Source organism: Lepisosteus oculatus, chromosome 7 (assembly GCF_040954835.1).
Source record: "Lepisosteus oculatus isolate fLepOcu1 chromosome 7, fLepOcu1.hap2, whole genome shotgun sequence".
Taxonomy (NCBI): Eukaryota; Metazoa; Chordata; class Actinopteri; order Semionotiformes; family Lepisosteidae; genus Lepisosteus; species Lepisosteus oculatus.
In genome coordinates, this window is record NC_090702.1 from 8,737,673 (window position 1) to 8,765,173 (window position 27,501).

General features: G+C 40.3%; 2 protein-coding genes across 5 annotated transcripts in view; one reads left to right on the forward strand and one right to left on the reverse strand.

Annotated features, from left to right (window-relative positions):
• Positions 1 to 11,776, reverse strand: part of dennd11 (DENN domain containing 11) — a 34,896-nt gene extending 23,120 nt beyond the window's left edge. The window contains exon 1 of the mRNA XM_006633700.3: positions 11,143 to 11,776. Coding sequence (XP_006633763.2) covers positions 11,143 to 11,527 — 385 coding nt within the window. The 5' untranslated portion in view covers positions 11,528 to 11,776. The remainder of the gene's footprint in view (positions 1 to 11,142) is intronic.
• A 41-nt stretch (positions 11,777 to 11,817) lies between these two features.
• Positions 11,818 to 27,501, forward strand: part of wee2 (WEE2 oocyte meiosis inhibiting kinase) — a 28,639-nt gene continuing 12,955 nt past the window's right edge. For 2 of the 4 annotated variants that reach the window (XM_015353073.2, XM_006633699.3), the window contains exons 1-5: positions 11,818 to 11,952; positions 16,149 to 16,450; positions 18,469 to 18,659; positions 23,133 to 23,184; positions 24,198 to 24,367. In XM_015353073.2, the coding sequence (XP_015208559.1) occupies positions 11,886 to 11,952; positions 16,149 to 16,450; positions 18,469 to 18,659; positions 23,133 to 23,184; positions 24,198 to 24,367 (782 nt within the window). In that variant the 5' untranslated portion in view covers positions 11,818 to 11,885. Of the gene's footprint in view, positions 11,953 to 12,323; positions 12,410 to 16,148; positions 16,451 to 18,468; positions 18,660 to 23,132; positions 23,185 to 24,197; positions 24,368 to 27,501 lie in introns of those variants that run through there. The other 2 variants (XM_015353074.2, XM_015353075.2) reach the window with 2 other exon arrangements.

A 27,501-nucleotide genomic window follows, 5' to 3' on the forward strand; every position in this document is an offset into this window, starting at 1 on the left:
ATTTTAGGATGCTGGGTGTTTCTCCTGTTGGCCTGTTTGGGTTTTATATAGAATTTCAGGCTACACGGTTAACATTCCGGGTTTCTGAATTTGCCTCTGAGATGAGATACCTTGTTTTGTAAATAGTGTAACTTTTATGTTGTATGTTGTGTAATGTGTAGTGTTGTTTAGCTGTTGGTGCAACTGAAAATAACCATTCATTTAAAGCCTCTTTGCAATGAACTAGGAAATATTTACAACACCCAAATTGAAATTTCTGATTACACCACCTACAGTATACTGAACCATCTGGCAATACAGCATGTTCAGATGCAAAAGCTCTCACAAAATGGCCTTTACATCTTCAACTTTTTGAGTTCGCTTATTTTGTGGTACAGTATACTTTTTTAGATTAATCTCACTACCCAGCAGCTTCAGGGAAAGTACGTTCTGCTATTCCTAAACTGCAGCAGGCTAAAAATATTCTGTAGGAATGCAGAAGTGATGAAGAATTTGAAGGATCACTAGTAGATTCTTGCAAGCTTGCTGAAGAAATAGACTTTCCGACAGATTTTAAACTGAGCCAGTTTGCTTTTGGCAAAAGAAATAACAGTTTTCTTATGAAGGACTAGATACACCCATTCAGAACCCAAAACAGAGTTTCCAAGTGAATTCCTACTTTGCAGTACTTGATACAGCTGTTCGGTTTACGAAAGATTTAAACAGATTTAAACAGCTGCAGCAGCTAGAGTCAGTATTTGGCTTTTAATAGGATATAATCAGCTTTCAAAAGAAAACAGTAAAATAGATAAGGGAAGTTTGCATAAAACTGGAGTTGGCATTGATACACGGAAATTCAAAAGATATTGTAGGTTGATGCTGCAGGTTTTTGTATGAGTTAGTGAACTTGAGTATTTTTCAGGGCAACAAGAAAATTCCACTCCTGAAGTTTATTTATGAAAATAGATTATATCATGTCATTTACCAAACTGCTTTATACCATATAGTGTCGTGGGGAGCCGGTGCCTAGCAACGAGTGCAAGGCAGGGTACTCGCTGGACTGGGCACCAGTAAATCTCAGGGCAAGTGCAAGGCAGTCATACATGGGGACAATTTGGAGGCCAAGGTAAAGGCCAAGGGGGGAAATTTGTCCCAGACACTGGGATAACTCCCTACTCTTATCAAGAAATGCACGGAGATCTTTAATGACCACCGAGAATCAGGACCTTGGTTTAACGTCTCAGCTGAAAGACGGCGCCCACTACAGTATAGTGTCCCCACCACTATACTGGGGCATTAGGACCCACACAGACTGCAGGGTGGGCCAGGGTGGGCCCCCCACTGGTCCCACTAACATCACTTCCAGCAGCAACCATAGCTTCCCAGGAGGTTTCCCATCCAGGTACTGACCAGGCTCCACCCTGCCTAGCTTCAGAAAGCAGCCAGTTGACAGCTGCGGGCTACTGATGAAAATAGATGATCAGTTTTCTAAATATCTTAATAGCTCTACACATTCTTTTATCTTTACCTGTTTCTGTAGCTAGTAGGGAGCTCACTGTAGCACTCAACAACATGGCAAGAGAGACTTTTGGACTTGCCACAATGTCAACAGGACATCAAACCGCTGGAAAACTGCATCTCAAAGAACTACTGTCCGAGTTTGCAAAATATAAGGCAAGAAAAATTGTCTTAAGAGCAGAGTGTTTTTTTTATTTGGTTAGACATGTGGAAGAACAAACCGAATAATTAAATCTCCATTTCAGAAGTTTTACCTAAAGGGGGGACGGGGGGGGGGGGGGAGGGTTTTCCCAGGATGCCAGCTGCTGGCATACAGTTCTGTGGTCATGCCAAGATTCCCTCCCCACAAGGCAAGAGAAAAGAACATAAATAAAGAGAAACAGACAAATGATTTTAACAACTGAGCTTGACTTCTTGAATGCTGTCCCAAGCAAAGGTATATGACAACTTCAACATGAAAGAACACAAGAAGTCTTCTTAGCATATCACATACAAACTGCGACAGATCCAGGTAAGCTTCTTCCACAACACGATCTGGCAACATACTGTACACTGTGCGTCAATAATTCTCTTTGTAAAGAACTTCCTATTGTTGGAAAAGAACCCTCTTCTAACAAGTGAATGAACTTGAGCTGCACCAGAATTTCCAAGACAACTGTCCAGCATGGTGACAGGGGCACTGTGAGGGGACTGCAAGAGGTCCTGATAACTTAATTCAATTGTCAAAGCAATTTCTCACTTTTCTTCTCATTATGCTGGTGAATAATGGCCACTGTGTCTCACCTACATAGGTGCTGCACTGCAGTGGGCGATGACTTGAGTGCCCTTTCTAAGTATAATGTATATGTATATATTTCTATGTATTTGATGGTTTTATGGGAACAGATGAAAAGCATAACTTAAATATAAGGAAAACCTTTGTGGATTGTGTTCTACTTTGCAGAGGCTACTGAGCTTCTGATCCTGTTATTATTGAAACATTAAGTCCCTTCATAGGCTAAAAGTACACAGCAAAGGCACTAGTCTTGAATATGACCTTACAGTAAGTGCCAAATGCAGACTGGCCTTCACTGCTCTGTATATGAGCATTTTTATGTACTCATGTTACTTTGAACAATTTTTTTATTTCTATAGTTGTGGATTGAAGGGCAGCCGAGTTTCAGCAGGTTTAGCAAAATATGTAGTCAAAGGTACCATATTTTGAAGGTTTTTGTTTATTAGCTATTTTTTTCTGGATTTACACAGATGATATAGAATATACGAAGACATGAATAATCAAAGAAGTAGTACAATAATTTAATCAAATTCATAAATTCCCAATTTACAACAGATCATTATGACAGATATATTGAGCAGTAACCAGGCCAATCCTAGTGAGGTCATTAAGCTAACCTCCATGGGAATGGACCATAACATAAAAACAGGCATATAGAAAAAAATAAACTAAGGAACAAGAAAGAACAAAGAGGGAAGAAGGTCAGTTGTCATCATCAACCATCATCTTCTCCATCACAAGAATGTGCCTTGCAAGACTGTCTCCTTCCAATTAGACCACAAATTACATAAGTGCCCAGGTAATTTGAATGCTGGAAGAATACCAGACTCCACGCTTTACTGTATGAGAGATCCTATAGTCTTATTTAGAAATTCCGATTTCCATTATTGTAGAATCTGCAGACTGAAAACATCTATCCTGGTGTTAATAACAGAACGTGTTTAGAATATGGAAGTGGATTCCCCTTCATTTGTGAGCATCAGGATGCACATTCTCTCCCTTGGGCCTGGTCAGGGTATTTTGTATTGAGATTATAAGGACAGAATATAGGATTTTCTTTGTTGAAAAAAAGTGGGCCTGAAAATATTGTATAACACTTGGCATTCCCAGACATTAGGAGGTGAAATTATTAATCTTGATTTTTTGCTTGCATAGCAAGATGATGTCAGAAATCTGATTGTTATCTAATTTAATAACCTCCCTCACTAATAATTTGAGCACCCCCAGATTTGTAATGTCATACATAATTTTAAAAGACCTTGATAATAATACTGAAACTTGTTTTTTAAATTATGAAGATTTGTACGCGAGGACTCACTTTAATAACATAAGGACTGTTAGATTCTGCCTCCAACATAGGTTTTAGTATGTTATTATTTGTAACATGCAAATAATAAAGAAGTATAAGCAAATGTGTTTTTCAATAAATTTGTGGTGCTCTGTTTAGGCGCCACAACACCTCTGCCCTCTTCACTCTATATCTTTACTGAACTGCAGCCTTTGAAACTTCAACTGTCCACCCCCAACCAATGTTGTCTCACTTTTGGCTATTTTAACAATAAAGCACAGCCGAAGTAAACATTCCTCGGACTACCGCTCACAAACCTTGTGCAGGACGTCTGGAAAATAAATACCCTCACTAAGTAACAACCGATTTTAAATATTTAATTCTTACAAACTGACACAAAAAGACTCTGCCTGCTTATCTGAAAACTGTTACATACACAGTATCTTCCAAATGCATTAATCTATTTTCAATTATAATAATTAATACAAATAATTGCTTACACTTATATAGCACTTTTCTGGACACTCCACTCAAAGAGCTTTACAGGTAATGGGGACTCTCCTCCACCACCAATGTGCAGCCCCACCTGGATGATGCGACGGCAGCCATAGTGCGCCAGAATGCTCACCACACATCAGCTATTAGTGGGGAGGAGAACAGGGTGATGAAGCCAGTTCATAGATGGGGATTATTAGGAGGCCATGATTGGTATATGCCAGGGGGACATTTGTCCAGACGGCAGGGCTATCCCCTTCTCTTTTCGAGAGGTGCCCTGGGATTTTTTTCATGGAGGTCAATGATGTCATATGTTGTGAATTACAAATGATTCCATATATGCACGGTTTTTTAAAGTGAATATTGCTACAGGTGTTACAGAAACGAACCACAGAACCGTGTTTTGTTTAAAAAGCATACATAATACGTACATGTACTGTATATACTGTGTTTTCAGAAAACTGCTGCAAAAGAGGAAGCTCACACTTTGGGCAGTTTTTCACTCTTCTACAGTATAAGAAAAGCTGATATTTCATCTTGAGGGGTGTGAGTTATGTGGTTGCAAAGCCTAAGCAATGTTGTGTTCAATCTTCAGAAAGTGTTCACCCCTCTTGAATTGTTCCACAATTAGTTACTTTGCAAACTGAAATGGAAATACATTTATTATGACTTGTTTTATCATTGATCTACACAAATTACTCTATAATATCAAAATGGAGTGAACTCTTTTATGTTTAATTAAAAAAAAAAACACTGAAAGGTCTTGATTTGATAAGTATACACCCCCCCTTGACACTCCAACTGAGCCAGGTGCATCTAGTAACCTTGTAAGATCACTCTGGATGGATTCCACCTGTGGCCAGTTCAACTGGTTGACTTGAATTCAGAACAAATACACCTGTCTCTAAAAGGTCCTTCATTTGAATGTCAGAGCAGAAAGTCTACCATGAGGACCAAAAATGTATCCACACAACTATGCGATAGAATTGTAAGGAAGCATACAGTAGATCTGGGGAGGAAAATAAAAACATATTAAGGTTGCTGAAAGTCATGACGCACAGTCATGCCATTACTAGGAAAAGGAAAAAAATACCAAACAACTGAGACTCTTCCTACAGCATGTGGCCCTTCCCAAACTGAGCAAACAACTCAAAAGGACTTTGGTCAGAGAGATGATCAAGAACCCAATGACCATCCCTGACAGAACTAGAGATCCATAGTTGAGATGGAAGAACCTGTCAAAGAACGAAAAACTTTGCAGCACTACTTTGCAGATTTATCTTCTATGGGATAGTGGCTAGTTGAAAGGTAATAGCACACCTAGAGTTTCCAAAAGCACACATGCCAGAACATGAGACTATGTGCCAAAATAGTACATAATAATAAAATGTCCTCTATTATTAGTCTGAGAAAGTGATTGGCTGTAACCTTTCATCCCTCGCCATGCTTTAGAAATCTAAAGCAGTGACTCGGACCACCAAGACTGCTGCAGATCCCTCCCACGCGGGACATCGTTTATTTCAAAAGCTTCCCTCCGGAAAACGCTTCAAGGCAATCGAAGCCATGAGACGCTTGGACAGTTTCTTTCCCAATGCCATATTTCTGCTTAACCAGCATCCTCCCCCTACATCTCCCCATTTCAGCTAACAAGCTTTGAATTAGTATTGTTGCCAACCTGGTTCATACATCTTGTACATTTTGCACTTAAGAACTGGTGCATTTTCCCAACATGTTTCCACAGTTGCACCTTCTCCACAGACCATACTTGCCATGTGTCTTGCATATACAATAATATCTATTGTTTGTACATGTGCACTGTATACTGTAAAATGTGAATGCACTTCTGTCATATATACTGTAATGTCTACATGTTCCGCACATCTCTACTGTACTGTGAGCACATATTGTGACTGTGTTTTTGTGTCTCCCCATCTTTTGTATATTGTCCAATGTAATTATGCCAGTAATGTTAAATCTCCTCTTGCACCTGTGTGCTTTTTGTGTTGAGCAGGTTGCAAATGTGCCAAGGCAAATTCCTGTACCTGACACGAAGTGGCAAATAAAAGCGATTCTGAAATTATTCGCTGGTGTAATAAAACCAAAACTGGAGCCTTTGGCCTGAATGCAAAGCACTATGCCTGGCACAAACTGAAGACAGCTCATACTTTTGTTATACATTAAAATATTTTGCCCTTTTAAATTGTTGCACATGTTGTGAGAATCAAGGGGAAAAAAGTCATTTTGATGTATTAGAAATGTTGGTCATAACACAACAATATTTTCATTTGCTCAGGGAGGGAGTGAATACTTTCTGAAGGAACTGTATGACACATATACAGTGACAACAGATCCAATAATGCAATGTGGGTTTGGAAACTACAATTCCCGGATTCCTCACCTGTACATGTCAGGTGATTCAAGAGAAGCAGGGGATAATAAAGGCTAAGATGGTTTTAATTCTCAGAGACACCCAAATGTAAACACTGCTTTAGCCAAAAACTGTGTTACCTGCTGGTTAGCCAGAGCTCTGACAGGAACTTATATATATTATAGTTAAATTATTTTCTTCTTCTTTAAGCAGTAATGGTTAAAAAAAAGACTATTTGTTTTACTCTTAGCTTCCTGAACCCAGACTCCCAGCTTTTTATTTGATTTTAGAGTACAAGTAAAATTTCAATGAGTGTGTTGATGTATTTATACACCAACAAATGACAATGACCAAATTTGCAATCACTTACATTTTCTGATGCAGAAATCACAAAGCTTTGCTGCCAAATTTGGAAGAATATACCTGGCTACCTTCCAAGACAATATAGAGCGAATATGTAGCTGATATCTTTCAGGCAACTCTTAGACAAGGCCACACTGCTGTGAATTCTCTGGAGGCCAATAGGGAAGCTTTACATTTTTAAATAACAGGTTCAGCAGAGGAAAAGGTGCTCTTCCTTTCAGAAAATGTAAAACATATTCCTGCAGCTCAGGCTACACTACAATGCCTACGCAGGAGCCAAACCTGGGGGTCCAAAAAAACTTTACTCAAAGAAAGGTTTGCCCTTAGCAAGCACTCGCTGCCAGAGAGAGTTCTGGGCCCAGGTACAGAGCTATGTGAAAACTGGTTTCAAGCAGAAAATACTTTTGCTGATAGTGGAGACTTCTGGATAACACATTTACATACCTGCTAACAAAAGCCACTGGTCCCCCTGCTAATACATACATATTTTGTCATGAAAAGATTGGTCCCTTGTTAAAAATTAATCAGCACAATCCTGCACCTTACACCAGAGACCTGATAGCCCAGGCACAGTCATATGATGTCTGTGAGTCACCCGACACTCGAGGAAAACATTAAAGCTGCATTCACACAGAAAAGGTGCACAGGAACAGGCAGTTTTCTACCTTGATCAGCCAAACTGAGGCTTAAGCAACTATACACTTACCCAATCCTTTCGGACGTTTCATTGAAAAATGACCATTTTTATACAATGGCAAGTTTCAGAATGCAGGAGGATAAATTAAAAGCACTTGGTATCATCTCAGTCAGTCACATATTCTATTCTACAGTAGATGGAGCTCCTCAGTTCCAGAAACAATAACTGTGAGCTTGCATTTCAGTCCAAATAACCACAGGGAACATTCGCACTAAAAGCTGATGGATGAGGAACTTTTCTTTTTTAATTTATGTGTAACATTCTGAACCTGAGGGAGAATCTGAGTGAAAGTATGAGAAATCCCGTGACAGACCGAAATAAACCCAGAACGTCAATTTCAGCCTTTTTAAGACCATTTAACTGAAGTCTATTTAACTCTGTAAGCCAATTTCTCCTTAGTTTTTGTTCACGCTTAGCAAAAAGAAATTCTACAAAACTCATCAGGAAAAAGATTCTTTTATTAGTGTGTTCTGGCCTGTAGCACAGTATTAAACTATACAATATTTGTCAATGACACCCCTTCTGTTAAATAAACACTTTCATACTAGCAAGTGGTTATTAAGATGTCAGTACATTCCTTTACAAAACATAGTAGAACCATACTTCTGTATGTCTTTTGTCTGTCAATGTACACTACATTTTCTTTTTATACAACACAGACAGTGCCTTTAGAAATAACTGACCTCCCTAAGCAACTGCAAATACTGTTGTGTTTCGACCAGAATATTTAATGCATCGATATGATTTTTTTCCCCCAATACACACATTTGCAAGAATTTAAAGGAACAAAATATATTTATTCCGTTTCATAAATTTCTAAAAATTATAAGCAGAAATATTTAGTTCACTAAAGTATTCACCCCTCTGAGCCAATAAGGAGTTGAAGCAACTTCTGCAGCAATTACAGTTTTGAGCCTTCTTGGGTATTTATCAGCTCTGCACATCTGGATTTGGGGATTTTCTCCCATTCTTCCCTGCAGAATTGCTCGCTCTGGGTCAAGCTGGATGGGGAGCATGGGCAAACTGCAATCTTCATGTCTTTCAACAGATTCTCACTGGAATTGAAGTCTGGGGTGTGGCAGGGCCACTCACTGGCCTCCACCTTCTTGTTCTGAAAGCCACTGCAGTGTCTCTTTGGCTGTATGTTAGGAGTCAGTATGCTGATGGAGCATGAAACTTCAGCGTTTACATTTAAATTGTGTGTAAAACATTTCCCAGGATTTTTGTTTGACATTATAGAGCAACTTCTGTAGATCAGTATCAAAAAAATGTCATTTTCTGTTTGTGTCTGCAACATAATAAATACTGAAAAAACCAAGGGGGGTGAATACTTTCTGAAGGCTCTGTATAAAGGGAAGATACAACACAGCCTTGCTGAGGCTTTGCAACCGATGGAGAATGAAACCTCGGAGTGTCACAGCAAAGAGGCGTTTACTTATCAAATCAAGAAATTTCAGCGTTTACATTTAAATTGTGTGTAAAACATTTCCCAGGACTTTAATTTGACATTATAGAGCAACTTCTGTAGATCAGTATCAAATAAATGCCATTTTCTGTTTGTGTCTGCAACATTATAAATAGTGAAAAAACCAGGGGGGGGGGGGGGGTGAATACTTTCTGAAGGCTCTGTATAAAGGGAAGATACAACACAGCCTTGCTGAGGCTTTGCAACCACGTAACTCACACCTCTCAAGATAAACTATCAGCTTTTCTGATACCGTCAGAACAGTTAGAAACGACCCAGAGTGTGTGGTTCCTCTTTCGTAATGTTTTCTTTCCGAGATATACTGGCTGTGTAAACTCTTCACATCCTTAAGCTAAGAAACAAGCCACCATCATTTCTTCAAAACCTCACGTTTTCATTTATACTGCTGATCTTTTAAGCCACCATTCTTTCTATGGTTTAGGCTTTGTCACATCAGCCCTGTTTCTAATGGTGATGGAAATGAAATGTGTTCCAACTCTTCTAAAGAGTCCATGGCAGGACTTCCATCAGACAAGTGAAAGAGATTACAACTGCATGCTGACTGTGGTACAGCAAATATTTCCATTTTTGTTTTTTAGCTCTCCATAGCATAAGCACATAATTCAGGTTACTGCATTGCAATATCCATCTGTTTTAATGATTGCATTCATTTTTATTTGCTTCAGCATAAAATATTTGCTTCAATGATCTATACATGCTTCATGTAAAACATCAGGTTTCCTGCAAACAGGTTATCATATTGTTCTTTGATCATCATTGTCATGAATTTCCATTACAAAAAACAGTTGCACTCTACAGCCGTAGACAATGTTTCAATGTTTCATCAATGCCAACACACTGGCATCCCGAGACCTGGGATATTAGAGATTAATGTACAGTAGTGCAAGGACGCCAGAACATGTGAGTATGAACAACAATGGTCAGTTTAGGAGTCCTTTAGAAACCAAAACCACTAAAAGCCCACCATGTAAGCAAGTTACAACATTCAAATTCTGAAATGAGTGAGACATTTCAATTGCCAATGTACAATGTTACTGTTAAAGAGCTAATTGCAGAAATTAAGTGATTTTCTGCATTACCATATTCTCTCAACATTTCCTTTAAAGAACAGGACTATGACACCTACTTAAACTGATCATTCTACTCCACACAGCCTAAATGCAGCTATTTAAAGTGGTCCATCAAGCAAAGTACAAGCAAAAAAACTCTAAAAAACCAAAATCTTTCAAATGAGTCAAAGACCTAACAAGTTACTGTGTGCAAAAACATTTGATAGGGATGGATACTAAGGGGACGGCACAGTGGCTAGTACTGCTGCTTTGCAGCACAGCGATACTGGGCTCAGGTCTGGACCTGGGATGCTGTCTGTGTGGAGTTTGTCTGTTCTCTTCATGTTCATGTAAGTTTTTGCTGGGGGCTCTGGTTTTCTTCCATAGTCCAAAGACACAATGGTAGGTTTACTAGATTCTGAGAACCTGGACCTGGTATGAGTGTGACTGTGTGCCCTGCAAAGGACTGGACTGGCATCCCATCCAGGGTTTTATCTTGCCTTAGAAAATGGATGGATAAACTGACGAAAACTGAAGTCTACAACATGCAAATGAGTTACACCTATCAATAACTCACTTTAGTAAAGCCCAGAACTACAGAATGTAGAGTCGTTTACACTATTCTAATTTCACAGCACAGGCATGTCTTCTGTATAATTTGAACAAAATGCATTAGTCTATCTAAAACAGAACTTCTACTTGATACTTGAATACATTCTAACAATTAGCCTACATCAGCTGAATTTTCTGCTAGGCTGATCTACATCACAATTACACCAGAACTTAAATTTATTACAATGCGATCCAGAACTGACAGATTAGGCACAACACAACAATTTGTTAGGCATTTACGTTGCAGGTTTTACACCTTATAAAGAGACAGAGCGTCTCAGAGTAGGTTTTAAAAAATGTTCTGTACTATTAACTGATTCATTTAATTGCAAATCATCGGGAAGACTTTCAGGTTTGTATGTGTTCGTTTCTTCGAATACTTCACATATGCCTCAGGACACCTGCCTTTCCAGTTACCACTACCTCTTTCTCTTTAACCATATCTATGCAAAGAGAAAAAGCATACAACTGCCACCTGCGTTTTACACGCTACTGACAAATTATTCACTTACCCGATCTGGTATCAAAAGTCACCACGAAAACTGCCACGATTTGGTCTTTTTCCTCCCAGTTGGGAGCCCTTTGATTCTTCACGGCGATTCCGGACTCCCAGTCGGGGTATGTGGGACTCTCTCTGACTGGGCTCAGCGCATCCCAGCACGGCCCCCTGTGTACCGCTCCTACCTCGCTGTCCGCTTCTCCTCTAACAGCTGCTGCTCCGGCTGCCGGACCGCCTGGGCTCGTACTCCACCCCGTGCCCGGCGCCGTGCTGCCCAGCGCCCTGCAGCTGGCAGGGCTCGGTTCCGGAACCTTGTCCTGCGGAGCGGCAGGACCCGGTTCGGCCGCTGGGGTTTCTTCCCAGTCGAGCAGCGGAGCTCGGTCCGACTGCTCTACCATCTCGCTGGACCCTTTAATACTGTACTTGGATCTGTGGATAAAGTTGGGTAGGTGTCTCTGGACCGCTCACGGAAATAACACCTCTGTAATGTAACGTTTCGGTCCAACTGACTGCAAGTTATATAAACCCGGTGACGATCGCTGTTGACTTTTCCTACTCGTACGAGCACTGGTGATTCTCACAGATCCAGCCGGAGTGCACAGGGCATTTCCACAGCGTCAGAGTCGAGCACTACTTCCGCTCATGTGAGCTCATTAAAAATGCAAAGAATCGCAACGCAGTGGCTAGAGGTTCACTCCTGAGCGCTGCCAAAAGCAAATAAAGGCACAGCGCTACCTGTGGAGTTGCTTTGCGAGCATGAAAAATCCAAACCAAACCTATCATCATAAAATGCGACGATTTCAAGGCGGTTATTCATTTCGTGGTAAACACCCGCTTTAAACAGAAATTTAACCCGCTGTTTGAAATTAAATGTTTTTGAACTGTAAGATAGGTGCTAGCATCTTAAAAACCATACTATTTCCATGCAATTTAAATATAAAAAGGTAACCAGCGACAACCTTTCCCAAATACAATACGTTTGTTGTTGTTGTTGTTGTTTTTATTCGTGTGCATTTTGTTTAATGCGACACTGATAAGCTTTTATAAATACAACAAAATGTATTATAGGCGCCAAACGGGCAATATCTTGTCATGAAAAAGGTGCGTGTACGCAACACAGAAATGTGGGTAATTGTGATTGATCTTCCGTGCAGCCAATCGATTGCGCTCCCCTGGGTAGATGGGCGGGAGAGAAACGTCGACGTGTCGCAATTTGAAGAGTGTCTCTTATTTTGCATTCTTCGCGCGAAACAGAGGTGTGGTGGAGTTTGAGGCTGCAGGTATGGAGTAAGATAATCAGCTCCAGAATTAGGTGTTTTAAAGTTTTTTTTTTACCTGAAGTGATATTTGAAAGGGCGAGCAAAAAGACAGAATTGAGCATTTTCGTTCTCTATTGATTATTTATGGTTCCTATAAACTTAAAGATGAAGGAGCAAATTAAGCTAGAGCCGATTTGAATTAAGCGCCTTACCCAAAACTGCTTATTTATTAAAAACTTGGCTATCAGTTTGTGTACAGATCATGGCCGAATTCTTTACCTTTTCCCTTTTTCCAAATAATCAACAAGTAGGTGGTCGGTAGACTTGACTCAAGGATTATCAGATTAGTTTGTGTACCGACCCTTCCATGGTTCCGTGTGCTATTGTCCTCAAAACTGTTTAAATTCCTGTAAACGGAGATGCGTGGAATAACTGGTTTGGGAGACATAGGAGGTAGTATTTTTAGCCCTAGAGTGTGTTTTTGAACAGCATGCTGTAACTCCTCGAAATGTGCTCAGGGTGTGTGAATAACGTAAGTTTGTAGTTAATAGCCCACCATCCCGGGAAATGAGTGTGTTTTGACGTTAAAATAATAGTGAATTGTCAGTCAAGGAACGCTATGTTAGAAATAGAATTGGCTGTACTAAATCCAAGGTGAATGTAATAACTATGTAAGTAAATATAGTAGAAAAGCCTGAGGGGAAATGAAATGGTTACAGGTATATAACGAAAAAGGTATCTCTGATCATAAGCAATATGAATAAAGTTATATACACCTAGAGACGGTGAAAATGAGTCTTGGGGAGTATGAGAAGATTTTATTGCTCTCCTGTAAATTTCTTCACGTTTTCACTTTTTTCATTAGAGCATTTGTTTCATAAAGTAATCAATGTGCTCTGTAATGAAAACATAAACGTCCTGTAGTCTTCAATGTACCTCTCATTTGAATTGCTCAAGTGCTGTCTTTGGGACCTGACAGCATGTACTTGCACCATTTGTTTAATCCATACTTCACCTGGTGGTTTATAGCAGACCTACTAGACAGGAATCTGTGCTGTATGAGCTCCATGGGGTAAGTTTGAGACATTTTAAAACAACCTGCCTTCACTCCAATGCATCTGTGATGCAAATCCTGGTGAATATTTGTATATGTTAAAACACTGCTGTTAAGAACAATCTCCACTCCCCAACTGGAATTTAACAGCTGTCACTGCTGTGTTCTGCATGAGCAGCTATGAAAAGCAGGTTGAAATAAAGCTGGTATGCCTTGGCTCTGCATTTAGAAAGGTTTTCATACTTTTATCAATATAAATATCCATACAAGCCATCTTGTTCCAGTTTAGAGGCTTAATGACACTGACATTTAAATCCAGCCATTTCCTAAAAGCGATAGCTGGGAAACCTGTTGTGACACTGTTGATAAAGACGTGTTCTCTACTTTCCTGTATTTACCTTCCTAAATTAATTTACTTTTACTTTCCATGGTTGACCCAATGTAAGAGTCTTACTAGTGAGTGTGAAAAAGTCCCCTGGGTTAACCTTATCTGTAGCCATTAGCAATTAATATACTTAAATCTCCCCATAGTCTACTTTGTGCTAGACGTAATATATTTAGTTCCATTTACCTCTCTGTGAATGACATTCCCTCGTGAAAATTATTTATGATGTTCCTTTTTCAACTGTAACTCTGAACTGTAGTGACAAGAACTGAACACAGTTGTTTGTGGAATCTTCATAGTTCATTGTAAAGCTTAAGCATAATTCCCTGCATACATCCTGCTGTTCACCCTGTTTTTTTGCTTTTTTTTACATTTTCCAACATTGTTTTAACAAAGACGTAGAATAATCTACATGCAGTACATTGCAAAAGCATTCAACACCTTCCATATTCTTGAATTTCAGATCATGGTATAATCATATTTTGTTATACTATTACTGGTATATATACTGACATTGTAGTAGGTTAGTCAGACAAATTGGCGCTGGTGCCAATGTGTGTTGTGCAGATGGACTGGCATCCTATTCAGGCTATATTGTGCCTGTTGGTATAGGCTCCAGCTTCTCCACAACCCTGTACTGGATAAACTGGTTAGAAAATGAATGAATGGATGGTATTATGCCTTTTTAATGTGAATATTTTAATCATTATTGAAAGCTTAAATAGAACTGTGTTTTATGGGTAAAATAAATTTTAGCAAAAAATGTGTTAATACATTTTGATACTGTTAGTTGGTTTGATATTGTTGATGGACTATGGTATTCAAAACATTCTGCAAGATTCAAGTCAGGACTTTGCACTTTTAAAGGACCTTCACCTTCTTAAGCCACCCAGCTTTGGGTCACTATCCTGCTGAAAGCAGACAACTTTCCTCCTTGACCAACTGCTCAGTTTGGAGGGACAGCTGATCTGGGCAGTGTCTGGGTGATACAGTATCCCAGGGATATTCAGTCTTTCATGTTTGTCATACCCTTTTCTTTTGGAAGTTACTTTGAAAGCTCCTTGGTCTTCATGATTAAATCATTTCTTGAAATTATATACTGTAAAATATTGATTAAAAAATCATCTTAACTAGTTTATTTGCATACATGGGTGCACGTTATTCTTGCACCAGAACTAATTGATGTTTGCTATAGCAAACACTTTGCTTAAATAAATACAGATTGCTAAACTGCATGCTAAACTAGCCATCTTGTTTTGGTTTTCATTTTTTCTTTGCAGGTTTTGGTTTCTTTCACTCTGTTTGAGCACTCAAGTTGGATTAAAAATATTTACCTTATAAACGTGTACATCATTTGTTATTCATGAAAACAGGATATTAGAGGAAAAGGGTGAAGATTTTTGCAAGGCATTGTAATACCCAGATCTTTTTTGTCTGTATGTCTCCATGAAACTTTGAGTTTCTAATGCAATATATATTGTGTATCTATCTATTACCAATGTGGATTACTGTGCTTTTCTCAATGTTGAATTGCATTTGCTATGTCCAAGGTTCATGTCCTGTCATGGTTTTTTCTGAGTCTCTGACATCCCTTCCTTTTATTTTGTCTGCCACTTCCCCTTTTTTTGTATCATTGCGCATTCAACAAATTTGCTAACTATAGCAGAACCTAAATCACTGCTAAAGATCAGGAAGAGAAACGGCCCCAACACCAGCTCTTGTGGCACACCACAGCTCATATCTGCCTACTTAGAATCTGTTTCTTAAGACAACTCATTGTTTCCTGTTAACTGGTTCTTGATTCATGTGCATATTTTTTGGTTTCCTCTGGCTTTTAATTTTATAATCCACATTTTATAAGAGATGATAAATAGCTCTCTGGAAGATTACATTTAATATGTAGGAACATTTTCACTAACAGGCTAAATGTTTAGACCATTTCATTAGGGACAATTTTATTCAGTTTTGATAGGATCTGGACTGTGCCTGTTGATGGAACATCTACTGTAAGTCTCAGTTACAAGTGTCCTGCAAAAATGGTTTGAAATTGTATTGACATGGTGTAGTAGCTTGTTCTGACTGGAAGAAACGCTGTCTGAATTACAGATTCATTTTGAGGTTGGACATACATATGGTTCATTTAGGTCCTGAAAATGAAGTGTTGATGTTAGCTTTTGTGTATAAAGGAATGTGGGCATTTAAAGACTTTGTTTTAAAAGACTTTTCTTTATCCTCACATAGGCAGTGTCAAAGACTAATTGGGATTGGTGGAGTTGTTCCCAAGCACTGTCCTGAAAAGGTCTTTTGTTCCCACCCCCCAGCAGAGATGGCGGCTGTGGGTCTGAGTGACCGAATCATCCAGCAGCTGGATTTCTCCAGCTGTGGGGAGGAGGACAGCAGCGACAGCAGCCTGGAAGATTGGAGCTGGAGGGAGGGCGGCCCAGAAGGCAGCTGGAGGAGGGAGAGTGGCAGTTCGATGTGTCGGACGCCCAGAATGTCGCGGAAACGCCAGCACAGTAGCGCAGCATCCCCTTCCACCCCCAGGACCACCTGCCCTGGCACCCCTTTGCACTACACGACCTGGAGAAAATTACGCCTCTGTGACACTCCCAGCACACCCAAAGTAAGCCTGAATCAGCCACTGCTTCAAAGCTGATAAGGTAGCGTGAGCGGTACACTTTGTCAATGTTGTTCTTTTTTTTTGCTTCAGCTGAGGTTATGAAAAAATATCATCTTCTGTTCAAATGACTCTGTAATTAGAGCTTAATTTTGGTCAACTCCTAAAGCTTTAAAAACGTCAACTTGACAAACACATTTTAATCTCCATAAGGGGATTCATTCAGAAAATGGGAATCCGTTTGATAGGAAAACCTGAGGAGTCTGTTGCAATGAGAAAACCATGATTGGGAAGTACAGGTTTGGTACAGAAGCACCAAACGACTTGTCTACCTCAAGGTGGTGCCATGGAAGCATTATAGCAGATGTCCTGTTTCCTCGGAGCTGGAGTTACCACCTCTGATCCTGTGGATCCAAGACCTGCTTGTTTTCTGAGCTCTGTTATGGAACTGAAACTCTAGCTGGCCAAATAATTGGATTAATTTTAACTGTTTTCCGTTTCATTACATGTCAGAGGTTGAGTAGTAAAAAAAGCAGAAGTTTCCATCATGCCACTTGTTAGTTCAATGAAGGATTCACTTAGGTACAAAACAGAATGTCAGGACCAGGACGTAGCTGACAGGTTCCCAGTAGGGCTGGGCAATATGGCCAAAAACATTATCACAATAAAAATGTTCATATTAGTCGATATTGATAATTATCATGATAAATGTCAAATCATTATTTCTTTCAAGTTTAAAGGCAGATTTTTTCTCCTGATTGAAAGTTGAAGAAACCAGACAATTAATTGGTAAACTAAACAGCTCTTTATTTTAAGAACACAACAAACGCTTGCCAAACAGCAGAAACATTAAACAAATCTGAGGTAGAGAGTATTCAAGTCTTTTTTATGTCAAAATATGCATGAGTAAAATTTACAAAATAAATATCTTAATAGAAAAATTATGATCGTAAAAAGCCAAAAGATCTCCAAATTACCGAAGCTGAATGACTTTTTCTGTCGACGATGTCATGGTCCTTCAAGATGGTCGTTGGCAGCACTACATTTGCTTCAGTGTCGCTCATTTCTCCACTCTTAACTACAACCCTGTCAGCCACCACCGTGTGGGTAAACACCACCACGTTAGCTGCCCAGTCTGCAGCATGCACGCTCATGCACAAAGCATAAACATATATATCGAACATTTATCGAACTTTTGTTAAAATTATATCGAGGAAAATTATATTGCGATAATTATCGTTATCAAATTATCGCCCAGCACTAGTTCCCAGTACCAGTGTTGGGACCCCCTAGTCCTAGAAAATGAATTTAGAGAAGGGGGAGAAATTATGTGTATAGAAAGGTGAGACATTAGTCTGAGGATCCCTGTCTAGTATTCATGTTGGCCAAAAACTGGGGCACCCATCACAATTATGTAAAATGAATTACACACCCCACCTCCAATAAGATAATTAATTTACAATCTTGCAAATTGTACTTCATGGAGAGAATTAAGCTTCAAATTGTTAAAGGTTTAAATGAAACATCCTGCCAATTCAAGAGTTTGTGCTATATAATAATATAACCGAAGTTCAGATTTGTTTGCATGGTCATTTAATGCTGATTAAAAAAAAAAACACAATTGTAGCTCCCATAGTTAATGTTAATTCAGGCCTGTACTCAAATGTCCAATTTATCTTGTAGGCCTCAGCTGAGAAAATTGAGTGCTTGGCGTGCACTGATTTTGCCATGCGTGGTATTGATTTTTGAATTTCTCACTCTCACCTTCTGCTCTGCTTGTACGAAACGAACCCATTAGTTCCACATTTGGGGTAAAAAATTAAATTACTTTAAAGACTATATGCTCTTGGAATTTGAGAGTCCTACGCTTGTCTGCCCAAAAACGCTGTAAAAGGAACGGTGTCTGTGCTTGCTCTTGTGGAAGTTGCCTACTTGTTTGTGAGCTGACATCTGAAAGTCATGCAAAAGCAAATGTTGGATGAGTCGCTTAGTAGCTTTACTGGCTGATTTCTCTTCTTCCTCAGAGCTTACTGTCCAAGTCCACTCTGCTCAGCTCCAACAGCAAGCGTCAAGGACAAATGCTACTCAGGGTCACCGCGGGGTCGGACCTCGCCCACGTGCCTTCGGTCAATGTGAACCCCTTCACTCCTGAAACCTTCAGGAAGTGCAGTGAGCAGCTAAAGAGGAAGAGCAGGGACTTCGAGGATGATATAAGGTAGAAGTAGCTTAACTAATGGTAGTCTGCCGTGTTACATTCAATTCAATTCATTTTATATAGTGTCTTTCACAACAAGGCTGCCCCAAGGCGCTTAACAATGCAAGTAATCATACATTTTGTGAATACAGAACAGAAAAGACCAGAAGACAATGGAGGAGAGGAACCAAAAGCTCCTTAGTAAGGAGAAAAAGTTCTAGGGGTCCAAGGTCAATTGGCTGCCCAACCGCTCTGAGCATGCTAATTTAAAAAAATAGGAATGAATGAGGGTATTAATCCATCCATCCATCATGTCTTCTGTATGTCAGTACTCCATGCAGATCTCTGTAGACCAGCAAAATCCTTATAAACAGGACCTATATCCACGAAGTCCCTCTTGGATCCATGGCAGTGATGCAGCATCCAACTCGGATGGTGCCCACCCACCTACAGTGCCTTGCGAAAGTATTCGGCCCCCTTGAACTTTTCAACCTTTTGCCACATTTCAGGCTTCAAACATAAAGATATAAATTTTTTATTTTATGTGAAGAATCACCAACAAGTGGGACACAATTGTGAAGTGGAACGAATCTATTGGATTTTTGAAACTTTTTTAACTAATAAAAAAATGAAAAGTGGGGCTTGCAAAATTATTCGGCCCCCTTGCGTTAATACTTTGTAGAGCCACCTTTTGCTGCGATTACAGCTGCAAGTCGCTTGGGGTATGTCTCTATCAGTTTTGCACATCGAGAGACTGAAATTCTTGCCCATTCTTCCTTGCAAAACAGCTCGAGCTCAGTGAGGTTGGATGGAGAGCGTTTGTGAACAGCAGTTTTCAGCTCTTTCCACAGATTCTCGATTGGATTCAGGTCTGGACTTTGACTTGGCCATTCAAACACCTGGATACGTTTATTTGTGAACCATTCCTTTGTAGATTTTGCTGTATGTTTGGGATCATTGTCTTGTTGGAAGATAAATCTCCGTCCCAGTTTCAGGTCTTTTGCAGACTCCAACAGGTTTTCATCCAGAATGGTCCTGTATTTGGCTGCATCCATCTTCCCCTCAATTTTAACCATCTTCCCTGTCCCTGCTGAAGAAAAGCAGGCCCAAACCATGATGCTGCCACCACCATGTTTGACAGTGGGGATGGTGTGTTGAGGGTGATGAGCTGTGTTGCTTTTACGCCAAACATATCGTTTTGCATTGTGGCCAAAAAGTTCGATTTTGGTTTCATCTGACCAGAGCACCTTCTTCCACATGTTTGGGGTGTCTCCCAGGTGGCTTGTGGCAAACTTTAGACGAGACTTTTTATGGATATCTTTGAGAAATGGCTTTCTTCTTGCCACTCTTCCATAAAGGCCAGATTTGTGCAGTGTAAGACTGATTGTTGTCCTATGGACAGACTCTCCCACCTCAGCTGTAGTTCTCTGCAGTTCATCCAGAGTGATCATGGGCCTCTTGGCTGCATCTCTGATCAGTCTTCTCCTTGTCTGAGCTGAAAGTTTAGAGGGACGGCCAGGTCTTGGTAGATTTGCAGTGGTCTGATACTCCTTCCATTTCAAGATGATCGCTTGCACAGTGCTCCTTGGGATGTTTGAAGCTTGGGAAATCTTTTTGTATCCAAATCCGGCTTTAAACTTCTCCACAACAGTATTACGGACCTGCCTGGTGTGTTCCTTGGTCTTCATGATGCTCTCTGCGCTTTCAACAGAACCTTGAGACTATCACAGAGCAGGTGCATTTATACAGAGACTTGATTACACACAGGTGGATTCTATTTATCACCATCAGTCATTTAGGACAACATTGGATCATTCAGAGATCCTCGCTGAACTTCTGGAGTGAGTTTGCTGCACTGAAAGTAAAGGGGCCGAATAATTTTGCACGCCCCACTTTTCATTTTTTTATTAGTTAAAAAAGTTTCAAAAATCCAATAGATTTCGTTCCACTTCACAATTGTGTCCCACTTGTTGGTGATTCTTCACATAAAATAAAAAAATTTATATCTTTATGTTTGAAGCCTGAAATGTGGCAAAAGGTTGAAAAGTTCAAGGGGGCTGAATACTTTCGCAAGGCACTGTACATCTACCATGTGTTCTGATCAAAGCCGATCAGCAATCTGGGGCAAAGCTGGTTTTGTATCCCATGGGGGACTTTTTCTTTCCTCCTCTCTTTGTAATTCTCACTGGGAAATTTATTTATTTGCACCAATATAACCTGTTTTTCACCACGTTTTACCTTGATGATTTCAATTGCTACGAGTTACATGGTGGTGCAGTAATTAGCATTTCTGCCTTTTGGTGCTGGGGCCCTGGGTATGGTTCCAGACCTGGGGTGCTATCTGTGTGGAGTTTGTATGTTTCCTTCAGGTGCACCAGTTTCCTCCCACAGTCCAAAGACAAACTGGCTTCTGGGAAGATTTTCCCTTGTGTGAGCGTGTTTGTGAGTCATCTAAGGTGTACCCTGCCTTGCACCCATTGATTGTTGGGCTAGAATCTGAACAGCAGAATTCACTGCATCATGCTGAGAAGGTTACTGAACCTCTTTATAGCCAGCAGCTACATATATCACCCTGCATCTGACAACTGGCAACCCACTGCTAAGTTAAGTAGCTAAGAAGCTGAGTAGGTGTGAGCCTGGCCAGTGCTTGGATGGGGAAACCTCCTAGGAAAGCTAATGTTGCTGCTGGAAGAGGTGTTAGTGAGACCAGTAGGGAGCGCTCACCCTCAGGTCTGTGTGGGTCCTAATGCCCTGTAGCGATCCATTAGATATGTAGCGTGTATCGGATAAGTTTCCCGCTTTGACCTGTTTAGACCTATTTGTTAAGTCTAGAACCCATCTCATCTTTTAGATTTTCTGTGCTAGCAAGAGTGGTTGTAATGTATTAAAAGTGGTTGTAAGAAAAAGGCAACAAGTAAGATTCTTATAAATATCTTTGCTTGGTCAACATGCTGTTGGAAATTTGTACTCCTTTCTGCACTCAGGTTTTAGAAATATTTTAAACTCTCCAAAAGTTCTCCAAAAGAGCTCCTAACTGTTACATACAGGACATACACAGACAGGACATGCGGTAGAGATGTTTAAGAATGTCACATGTGGTCACTCACCTTCTTAACATTCTTAATGATGTATAGACCCATTGATTAAATGCTACTTGGTCATTAAACACATCTTCCTGAATGGCAGGGAAAACGTAGCATCCAGCACAGCATTCAAGCAAATTTTAAGCCCACATTGCTGTTTTAAGTTGAAACTACTATAAGCAGCTTCATTAATAAAGAGCTGTGCTAGAATGGAAACCACGAAGTACAGGGATACTAGTTTTCCCTCCATTGCTGTAGGCCTTATTGAAGGCCTACTTCAGGAGTCCCCAATCCTGGTCCTGGAGAGGTGGTGTTTTCTAATTTTTCTAGGTTTCTTCAGATCGTCAGCACCTGATGAGCTTCAGGAAGCTGTTAAACTGGTCAAATGAAGCCAATAATGAGCTGATTAGTTGACGAGCCTATCTGGACTGAAGACCTGGAAACAAATGGGCCCTCCAAGAATGGATTTGCCCAAGCCTGATCTTTCTTGCTGAAACCTGCTGTAGGGGTGCTGTATTTGTTAAATTTCTTCAGGCTGGAAAAGCCCTGGGACACTTGTGACCAAGCATGAGGGGACAAGAAACATGTTTACATGCAGTTTATTTTTAAAAATAAGACTGCGATTAATTTAGCACAAGGGTGCCCAATGTCCTTTTTGGAGACCTAATAAGCCAATAGACTGTGGCATTGTGGTTAAAGAAAGGGTTTGAAAAGAGAAGGTTCCTGTTTAAGAAGGAGGCTCGGCATCTTCCGATATATTCCTCATGACCTGTGAATATTTAGAGTATTGTATATAATGTTGCTCAAATTGTACCCCAAACTCTGTAAAGTACCCTTATATCCTTCTAACGGTGAAAGTCATGATTATGGACATTCTGATTTTGGATCCTTCTTGGAGATGGAACTGTGACCATATTACTACGGCATTTTGGATAAAGAAATCTCTAAGATGTATTATTATTTCATTCTTTATACTTAGTGGAAATGATTTTATTTTGACCAATAAGTTATGTTGCTAATTAGGACCTTAATTATCCAGTCCTACCAATTTTAGCTTGATAGTGGACTTTCAAAAGGCAGACTTCCACAGCGTATTTTGTGTTTTCATTTCTATCTTAAGTGTTTGCCCTCATACATATTTTTGGTATAATATTCTACTCCTTTATCTTTGTCAATCAAGGTGTGCACCTTTTTCTTCTACCTTGACTTCACCGCTGTGCTCAACAAACCTTTCATTATCTCAGGACGTTTTGACATTTGAATTGTACTGCTGGGTAAATTTCAAATAATAACTCTTTAAAGGGCATTCTAATAACCAGTGGATGCCCAGACCTGAAATAAAACCCTTAAATGTGAAGTATATATGCAGCTGAGTGAAACCCATTTCATCTTTCTTTCTGCTCTGATTCAGAGGTGGACTGGAGTCAAAGCTGTCTGATGACGAGTCTTTCCTACCATCAAAGGTATGGGCTTTGTTTGAGCTTATTTTTAAGTTTGCAGATGTCTTTTTCCAAGGTAAATCATATGAAGTCCCACTAAAATATTCATAAGCAACCGTAGCAGTTAGTGTTAGAAATAGAGTAGCATCACAAAGCTGTTTCTATGACCAAATGAAATAAGAAATGTTTAATTCAAGGGGAAGAATGAGGGTGGGGTAATGGTCAGGATGTGGGGCTCTGGACCAGAAGGACCGGGGGGTTCAAATCCTAGGTTGGAATGTTTCTGCTGCATCATTGATCAAGATGCTCAAATTAATATGATGTATCTCTGGGTCAACATTGTGCACGTGCCCTCTGTTGTACTATGTGGTCAAATAAAACAAAGTACAAAGATGCTTCTCCAGTCGGTATCAGGCAGTGGAGTTCTGCTGATGAATTGTCGTGCTAGGGGTTAGACAGCTCTTGAGACTTGCAATTGCAGTCTGGAACAAAAGTCCAGAGAGAGCACTGATAGGTGATGGAACAGTCCTGATGTCCTCAGGTAGCTGGTTCTACTAGAGAGGAGCTAGTCAGTGAACCTGTAATTGAAAGATCGAATTCAAAAATCAAAATTGTCATCCCTGATTGTTCACCCATGTGTTAAGCTATGCTTTTTCATATTTAGTTTTTTCTTTGAACTATTGACAAATTAGTATCTACATCATGAAGAACCTCCCACTAGAGGAAATGTTTTAGAATTCCTGAAGACAACTCTTCCCAGCTTTACTCCTGCGGCAATGTCCGATTTGTTTCTTTGCAAAGACAAAATTGCCTACTGCGTTGTAAAAATCCTGTCTGCTACCTTAAAAAGCAGTAGGCATTTTGATACAAATATTTCACAAGTTAATGCCATTACAGTATGGGGAATCTTTCTGTTCCTGTAAAATCCTGGGCCAGTTCACTGCTGTGCAGGTCTGTGATTAAGAAGTGGTACTTGAAACAAATCCAGAGGTCTGGATGAAAACTCATCAGTGGCTCACCTTGATATCTCTTCCCAGAGACCTACAGTCTGCACCGACATGGTATCGCGCTACGAGTCAGAGTTTCTGGAGCTGGAGAAGATTGGAGCGGGGGAGTTTGGAGCAGTGTTCAAATGTGTCAAGAGACTCGATGGGTGCCTGTACGCCATCAAGCGCTCCAGGAGACCACTGGCTGGATCTGCAGATGAGTGAGTGGAGCCTCTCTGTGGAGCCTGTACAGGCCCTGTCTAGCAAAGCTGTAGTAGGACAGGGGTGTCCAATTCTGGTCCTTCTGGACTGTGGGTTTTCTAGGTCTGCTTCCAGCTGAAGAGCTGGCATAGGCTGTTAAATTGGTCTTATTAAAGGGGAACTGCTGTCCCAATTTCTCGGTATCGACGTTAATTCACTGTATCTGAATTCAGCACAAATTCTTGAACAATTTAAAAGTACTTTTTGGTCACAATCATAACAATGTTGTTTCAAACCGCTAGTCTCGACACTGGCAAGGAGAGTATGCGCAAATTGCGACTTGAATCAGCCCTTCCTGCTCACTAGTCACTGTAAAGACTAATGTAATGTGATGTACAAGTGAATAATCGGGCATTGTGCCACAGAAATGTTCTAACTTGATCTGCATACTGAGTTAACAAGTAAGTTCTGTTTGTCAGCAAAACCATCTTTAAGTCCGATATCTCTATTAGATTAAAAGAGATGTAAGCCTGCTTCTTTATAATTTAATAGGGCAGTTTCACATCATCGGATGTTTGGTTGCCTCTTTCTGAATCACAGAATATGGTACTGCGCATACCTGGGAATTTTAATCTATTTTGTGATGTAAATTGGAGGTTTTACAAGTTACTGCATACATTTTTTTATTGTGGTTTGAAATTCACTCATCAATGGGTTTTTTCTAACCCTGAAATATAAAACTGGTGTTTTATTTAAAGGATTAAGATTGAAATGGCCTAATTTAAGGCCTTCAAAACTGGATTGTAATGACCGGAGTGTATTTATTTGACTGAAAACCCAATTTAACATTTTCTTCATTCAATTCTTCATTAATACTGTAGTCAGAATTATAGGTTAAAAAACAAATGTAATTTGATAACTTTCACTTCTTAGGAGTTGAAACATATATAATTAAACAAACTATTAAAACAGATCTAAATAAACAAATTATTAGCTCAGTTAAGCTTCCAACCTGAGCAACTGGAAGTCCAGCAGGATTGAAAACCAGCACACGCTGGGGTCATGGTATACAAGATTGGGAAGCAGTTATGAAATAACTAGAACTGAACCCAGACTGACCTGCCATGCTAACTGAGAGTCACGGTGATCCATTGAGAAAAGGTTTGGAATTGTTAGAAACAAATGCATATTCAACATCTGGGCAAATGTTTTTTTTCTTATTTACAAATAGAAGAATGTTTTATGTCTTATTTATATTTGCTCACGTATTCTCACAGCAAATGATATAATCAAGGACAGAAGGCCTCACTCATGGTCACAAGTGAACGAGCATATTTACAGTCCAGCTGGGCTCTTTACAGCCTTAATGGGCTTATTAGCTTAAGTGTATAAATTTATTCCCATTCCTCGTCGTACTGCTTTAAAGAAAGAGTAAATCTGAAGACGCCTCGTCCAGGGGATGTCCCAAAGATTGTCAATTCGTTATTGAAAATTGTCTGCTGGGCTCTTTGGGCCTGACTGCTTTTGAATCAGCCCGTTTTAGGGTTGCCACCTAGTGGCTCACGGTAGGTTAGCACAAGCAGAACATGAGTGAGGTGTATAAAACTTAGTCAGGTCGCAGTTTCCAAGTCCTGGAGAACCACAGTAGTTCCAAGTTAGAACCTCAGTGTTTTTGTTTTCATTATTATTATTATTATTATTATAAGATTAACCATACTACTTGATTAAATTAATCATACACATCTTCATGAAGCCATTTTATTGTCAGCTGCAGTGGCGGATTAAGGTGATCAGAGGCTCCTAGGCTACACGTCTTGTAGGCTCCAACCCATCCCATTACCAGAAAAAAAGCGAGAGAAAATACTGTAATAATTCAATGACGCATTCGCAGTAAAAGACTGCTACCTTTGATTCAAACGGAATGTAATGCAACACACGCAGGGAACACACACGTACACAGGGAGCCCAAATACACACACAAAAGCCTTTAATGTAAGTACAGCAATGCAACCAATAAATCAGATTCACAGCCAATCTGCTGACATCAGAAATTGTGCGCACGCTTACTTTGAAACCGAAGATACACAACAACAAGATCAGCACAGCAGAGACCAGTGACCACCCTGTTTGAGCGCATTATTTCAAGAACAGCAGGACACTCCCAACTCATTCAAGTCCAGTGCAGCCAATAGACTCAAATCAGTCAGTACACTGCATGGACAATTAGATATTTTTCTATATGGGCTTTCAAGAAGGGATCAAACTCGCCAATAACTTCGAGGACTCCCATGAAGTTCCCATTGTCGGGGCGCCTGAATGTTCCGCTGTGTCCCCTAAAAGGCCGCCCTCGCTCTGCTAAACACTTCACCACTGCAACCACCCTTTTCAAGACCTTAGTCCAATACTCATATTCATTGTCAAACTGTCTTTTTAGTTCTGAATCCATTGGACCATTATCAGCACAGCGCATAACGTATGCAGCCATAGCCTTTCTATGGCTCTCCGACACCTCGTGTTTTTCCAGTCACTATAGCCTGCGGTCAGTCCGGACTGATTATCACTGTCCCCAAATAATTTACATGCGAAACGAAACACTGCACCTTTCGATGGGGAATACGGCATCTCTTGACACACTCGCCATTTCCGAGTTTTCTTTTGAAGAGGGTTTTTGAGAAATACCTCTTTTGGTGTGTATGTTGTCTTTCCGATGCTGCAACTTCTGCGTCTTGGTTTTGACACGATTTCGGGACCAGTTTAGCCGGTATGCCCGCATCTGTTCATCTGTTTTACCCCCAGCATGCTGGGTCCGAGCTATAGGAAGCGGGAGCTGCTGTTGCAGCCTCTGTTAGCTCCACGGCAGCAGGTTCAACAGCCATGGCGGCGGCTTGGACACGGCTCGTTGGTCTTGTGGAGATGGTGGTGGCGTTTCAGATGGCTCTGCCTCCGACTCGTGCTCCTGCGATTCCGTTGCGGGAGCTGCTCGTCCTCATGAGCGGCTTTGACATAGACTGCGCCCAGGCTAGAGCTCGCTGCAGCTCACTTTTCAGCCGCGGGTTGCAGGAGCACTGGTTGCAACGTTAGCCGTAAAATCAGGATCGGGGTCCGGCTCAGCAAACCTGAAATAACTGTGAAATAACACTATCATATTTTCTCT